The 6792-nt window shown below is 34.2% G+C and overlaps 1 protein-coding gene across 1 annotated transcript; it reads right to left on the bottom strand.

Moving 5' to 3' along the window:
• Positions 1-1837: 1837 nt before the first annotated feature.
• Positions 1838-5303, bottom strand: LOC126685922 (zinc finger BED domain-containing protein RICESLEEPER 2-like). The gene is made up of 5 exons (XM_056106099.1): positions 5085-5303; positions 4932-4972; positions 2472-4524; positions 2305-2390; positions 1838-2071 (listed from the first exon to the last, which is right to left on the bottom strand). Exons 3-4 carry the CDS (start codon positions 4522-4524, stop codon positions 2335-2337), a joined length of 2109 nt encoding a protein of 702 aa, XP_055962074.1. The 5' UTR covers positions 4932-4972; positions 5085-5303; the 3' UTR covers positions 1838-2071; positions 2305-2334.
• Positions 5304-6792: the final 1489 nt, after the last annotated feature.

The following is a 6792-nucleotide window of genomic DNA, read 5'->3' as shown; positions in this document are numbered from 1 at the left end:
TGGTCCTCTAGTGTTGAATCTCATGAAGTTGAATGCTCTCAATACATCCTTTAACATGTACCACATTCATCTTTTATGGCGCAACTCTTATCTCTCGATCTTTTCACTTCAATCGCCCACATTTGATTGGTAATACCTTTACCATTGTTCGATGTAATCCTTTCCTTTCCTTATTATGTTTCTTGATTATTTCATCATTCCTATTCCAATGCTTCTCAATCACTTTATCCATCTCACTCCAATGTACATGTTGTACATGACTATTGATTCCTTTACCATCGTCCGTTGAAGTTATTATCTTCGTTTTATCGTATTTTCCGATCATCTTGTACTTCTTGTTTCGATATCTCCAATATCGTCTATCGATAGGAGGTAAACCTACTCCCTACTCGCATCCGTTGCCGTATTGCACCCTTGATCGTGCGTATATCTTTATATCAGACTCTTACTGAGATCTAATCTATCAGTAAGGTCGACCTTAGGCTTATGTCGAACTCTTACATTTGACTCTTTTTGTTTGCGGTTATTCCGAATTCATATCCTCTTATCTTACTTCTTCACTCTTCATATTAGGTGTCTTTCTGTCAGACTACCTTACTACGATCTGCTCCTTCCACGTTTGTGTTCTTATCGAGTACTAGGCGTTATACACGTATTATTCGATTGTTCTCATCCTTACATGGTATTTCCCATGGCCCGTATTCGCTTCGGGTCTTTTATGTTTTATTTTCTTTTCGATGTACACTTTTTATGTCTACCCCATCTCATTCCTGGGTAAGTACCAATCATAGGTACCTTATCGATATATTTCATGCCTTGCATCGATTATCTCGATATTATCTTATTATTATTAGGGCTCAATGCTTATATTGGGGTGTGTTTTATCATATATGTTCATTCTTGCTGGTCAAGAATCTTTTATTATTATTGTCCCAGGGCTTTACATCTGAGTTTCTTACAAAACAAAACACTTTTTAAACATCTTTGACTGGCCAGTCTTTCAAACATTTCTTTCGATTCAAATACTTTTGCTTTAAATCATTTGAAAACATTGGTACAATTGTAGCTCAGAGTGATGACAACTCTCATCACTAAAGAGTTGCTCGATAAAATCACGTTTTAAATTTTTTGACACGAGTATGATGCATGATCTACATTTTGAAAAATATATTTTATATAGAAAATATATATATATATATATATATATATATATATATATATGTATACTCGTATGCATTACTAACGTGATTATGACATGCCACATATGATGACTGAGCGCAATTGTACCATTAAATCACAAAATTTTCTTTCCTTAAAAACAATCGTAAGTCCCTTCAGGTTAAACACCTTGCGACATTAATAGCTTTTCATTATAATTTATTGGGGTTTATTATGATTTTGATATTGGAAATTTCATTATCCATTAACACTTATCTAAGTGTTTTATAGCCAATGCTATCCTCTATTAGCATTGCTTAAACGAATATCCCGTTACTCGTCTTTTAATACTCATCCATCTCTATAGTTCACCATCTCGATCATATTCTTATCTCACGTAGCCCTTAGTAGGGGTGTGCATCGGTCAGTTCGGTTCGGTTCGGTTTGAAATTGACGAAAACCGACCAAAACCAAATTTTTGTTTAGAAAAACCGAACCCGAACCGAAATTTGCAGTAAACCGATCCGAACCGAACCGAAAATTTCGGTTCGGTTCGGTTCGAAAATTTCGGTTTTAACTTATGAAAAAACAGGTTTAAAAGCAAATTTAAATTCAAATTACTTGCACATTCACCATACCTAAAAGGCTAAAACAATTAAAATTGCTTAAACATACAACATGTACTCAACCTGTTTAAATAACAACACAAACATAAAACCAACCTTCAACAAGTTTTAACTACAAACATAAAATAATGTAACCTGTTTTAAATTACAAATTAAATTCAAAAGCATAAAGTCCTGAAGTTAAAATCAAATAACATCCGCAAAAGGTCTTCAAACGGCTAAGACTTGAAAATAATTGTCGCAAATTCCACAAAACAGCAGCTCTCCACATAGAGAAGCAATTAAAACTGCAAAACAGCAGCTAACTAGTTGATACTCCAGCCCACAAACAGAAGCAAACACTCCACAAAACAGAGCTACATATCAAAAAAAATAGCAACAAAATATCAGCAAAATAGCAATTGAATACTTGGAAAGTAGAAAATAAATAGCTAGTGAACACTGCCAACAATGCAGCTAAATATATATAGAAAACAGTTAAAAAAATTAAAAACACAGAATATTAAAATTAGCAAATTACCTTCTTTCCGACTACAAAACATAGAAACGCCTAATTGTTAGTTGAAGAACATGCTGGCCTAGTAGTAGTCCCCACCTTCGGCAAATCTAGTAACAATGAACATCATTTAAATGAAAATATTCTAATTAGATAAACGAATAAAAATATAAAAAAAATACAATACACACCTTTTTCAATATTTTCAATTTCATGGAGGAGTTCTTCAACACTAAATGGATCTTTTGATTTTCGAAGCCAATTTTGCCCACAAATTAACGCTTCCACAATTTTAGGAGTTAAAGAACTCCTAAACGCGTCAAGTATTCTTCCACCCGTACTAAAAGTAGATTCCGAAGCAACCGTGGATATTGGTACAGCCAAGATATCTTGTGCCATTCTTGCCAAAATAGGAAACCTTTCGGAATTCAACTTCCACCACTTCAATATATCCAACTCTTCCACATCTTCTAAAATAACCTCATCGAGATAAATATCAAGTTCATTTTTCTTATTTGTAAAAGAGCCACTCTCTAACCTCTCTTTCTTATATTTTGCTTTCAAAATCGATATGGGTTTTCTATTTGACTCTACAATTCCAGAAGAAGTTAAAAGGCTGCCCTCATGTGTCATATTAGAATACATATTCTTATATTCATTGAAGAGCCTGTAGAGTTCATTTTTGACATTGAAAAATAAAGTTGCACCATTGAGTCTACCATACATCAAACAAAATGAATACTCCATATATTCAAATTTCTCCCTAGGGTCTAAAACAGCGGCAAAGAAGATAAGCTTGTTCATTTTTTCCGGATCCCCCCAATATTTATCAAATTTCATTTTCATTGAGTTCCCCAATTGTCTAATTTCAGATTCAGCACACTCCTTCCATTCATTCAAAATACAAGACAAATCACTAATTTCACTAAAAAAGGTATTTGAAGTAACATATAATGAGCCCGAAATACGCAATGTCACATTATAGAAATGCTCCAATAATGATGTCATTGTTGAAGCACACCTCCAATCTAGTGAACCCGGAACCCCATCATCCCCCAAGTCTCTCTTAAAATTTGACTCTTGTTCATCATAATTATCAAATGCCTTTTGAAATTGTATGGCTGTTTTTAGCATCAAATAGGTAGAATTCCACCTAGTTACCACATCTAAGCATAATGAATTTTGACACTCTACTCCCTCAAACTCAGCACATTCTTTAAATTTTTTAATTCTAGCCGGGGAACTCCTAATGTATCTCACGGCATCTCTCACTTTTTTCACCGAAGGATTGACATCTTTTAAACCCTCTGTAACCACAAGATTGATGATGTGTGCAATGCACCTCATATGGAGGTACTTGCAATCAGCCAAGTGCTTACCCCAATTTATTATTCTTTTTTTCAAATAAGAAATAGCTACGTCATTGGAGCTTGCATTATCAACGGTTATTGAAAAAATGTTTGTTATTCCCCACTCTAACAAACACGTCTCAATTGCCTTTCCTATTGCATCACCTTTGTGTGAAAAAATTGGAACAAAGCTTAGAATTTTCTTATGCAATATCCAATTGTTATCAATGAAGTGAGCAGTAATGCACATATAATTGATTCTTTGAATTGAAGTCCAAGTGTCAGTGGTAAGGCTAATTCTTTGACAATTATTTTTCATGAAATTTTTCAATTGAAGTCTCTCAGCTAGATATAATTGAAAACAGTCCCGTGTCACCGTCCATCTGGATGGAATTTTGAATTTAGGACATGCACAAGACATAAACTTTCTAAAACCCTCCCCTTCCACAAACTTAAAAGGCAATTCATCTAATATAACCATATATGCAAGTGCATCTCTAATAGCATCTTGATCAAATTTCCATGCACTTAGTGTTCCTAACTTATCATTAACACCATCTCCATTATTAACCATTGGCTGTAAATTCAACAATGCTTGCCTAGTTTGTTGCCTATGAGGATTTTTCATGCAACTAAGTATATGATTCTTTAAAGATGAGGTGCCATTTCTTTTAGAATGACAAGCAAATTCCTTAACACAGTAATTACACTTAGTTGATATGACCGTGCCGCTTTCATCTTTAATTTTTTCGAAATGATCCCAAACAACAGATCTTGTGTCCATTGCTTTTCTTTTCCTGTTTGAAGCTTCTTGGCTGGTTACAGAAGGCTGTGAATTTGACACATCAACTGCTGCATTACTGCCCGTTGCTGCAGTTTCAACGGTATTCGACATCTACATAACACAAAACAGAATAATTCACTCATTAAAAATAAAAATAGAAACAAAAAATTTAACTCACTTTGACAAATATAAATTGAAACAGAAAATCAATAGTTTTAGAACATGGCAGCTAGCTAATTTTAACTCACATTAACAAGTCTCATAATAAATTGATACATAAATGACTTAGTTGCAGCTATCAAATTATCATTTCAATTCCTACAAATCAAAGCATTAAGCTCCGAATCTCACTCAATTGAGACCACATTAAAGTTTAAAAGCTAAATACAGAATCAATAATTGATCTTTCCATTACGATATAAACAAAAAAAATAAACCTAGACTCATATAAGTATAATCAACAATTATTATACTATAAACAATAATTAGAGAAGTTAGGGTTAAAAATAACAACTAACCTTTTGAGTGAAAATTAGAGAAATCTGGAATCAAAATGAACCTGGAATAAACAAAAATGAAATTAGGTCAAATTTAAACAAAATCAAAAAATGTTAAAATCAGTTAGGATTTTACAAAAACAGAAAATGTATAGATTAGATAGAAAATAATACCTTGAATATTGTTTTGAGTCCCAAACTTTAATAAGAAATAAACGATTTAGAGTAAGGAGATGGGATCGTTATTTTTGTCAAATTTTGACAAAAAAATGGATCGTTCTTCATCATCATTTGTCCAGCATTGTTAATTTAGTGTTTAATGGAGAGGGTTTGAGAGATTATGTGACATAGACTAAGAGGAGAAAAGAATCGAAGATAGAGAAACTGTGAGAGTGAGAGCGGCAGAAAAATTAGGAAGAGAAAAGATATGTCAAATTAGGGTTACTGCAATAGCATTAGGTCATTTTTTGTTGGGTTGGGCCTGAAGTGAAATGGCTAGTTAGTTTTGTAAGGGGTTTCCAGCAAACGACGTTGTTTTAATAACTAATAAAACGACGTCGTTTTATTAAATCGGAAATTCGGTTATTTCGGACGGTTTTGACCCAAAACCGAACCGAACCGAAATAACCAAAATTTTCCCTACTCAAAACCGAAACCGAATTTTTGCATAAAAAACCGAACCGAATTTTCAAAATCGGTTCGGTTCGGTTCGAAAATTCGGTTTCGGTCGGTTTTTGCACACCCCTAGCCCTTAGGCTTACGTGTCAATCTTTCATAGTATACTTTCTCAGATATCGTTTACTATCCTTGTGGTAATAGAAACGTAATATAGGGGATTACGTTTCACGCCGTATATATTATGTATGTTATGTATTTTATGCATTCTTAATTTTAAGTATCGTATAAGTAACTATGTTTAGGATAAAGCCTATATGCGCGGGTTTCTCAATCTATCTCTATAGGCATTATCCTAACAATACACAATTCTATTAATGCATGCCATATCAATCGATCACATAATAAACAAAATAATACATACATTTTAATCACATAAACACATTTGGCACATAGGCATAAAAATCATTTCGTATTTGGGGGTGTCTGACTGGACTCACCCCTTTCTCGGGTCACAATGCCATATCTGTGTCCTCTAGCGCATCTAGCATTGCCTCTACCTCTGTGCAAAATTGCAGGGTTATGCCAAATACTAGGAACAGATTCCTATGAAAAAGAAATGTTGGTCTCTCACGTCAAAAGAAGAAAGGTGAAATGGAATCGCCATTCCACTCATGGTCGCTGACTATCCGACGAGCTCTAGCAGACAGTGATCCAAAATACTCAGGTACATCGTCGTATAGTCTTAGCAAAGTCGGGTCCTAAACCCCTGATGTACCCACAGTTAATCTCTCATAGTGCTTCCTCTTCGGATGGGTCTTTCTCACTGTCCTTACTAACTTCCATTTTCGGGAAAATAGTTATACCTTGAGTTACAAAGGATCCTTTAATGTCTAATATACATTCATCCTGACATATCTTTGATAGTCTGTCAGTATCTACATGAAATCCATTTTATAAATAGGAGGCGCTTCCTCCTCTTCTAACACAACATGTAGCTGAGCTCCATTTTCCTCAGATATGCTGAACAAGAACAATACTTAATCATGTGATACTGTCCAAACCATTTTTCCACAATATCCAATAATTTAATATATGATATGCACCATCTAACTTAAAGCTTGACTAATTATCTAAGCATATCACATTCACTTCATCACTTAAGCAATCTCACACACACGCGTTCCACTCGGCAATAGACGGCCTATAACATCAAGCAAATTCAATCAGACACATATAATCAATAAGGCTCGACTCTGTACGCTGC

This window comes from Mercurialis annua, linkage group LG6, assembly GCF_937616625.2.
Source record: "Mercurialis annua linkage group LG6, ddMerAnnu1.2, whole genome shotgun sequence".
Lineage (NCBI taxonomy): Eukaryota > Viridiplantae > Streptophyta > Magnoliopsida > Malpighiales > Euphorbiaceae > Mercurialis > Mercurialis annua.
The sequence above is the reverse complement of the archived record's forward strand: the minus strand, read 5'-3'. Positions and strand labels throughout refer to the sequence as shown.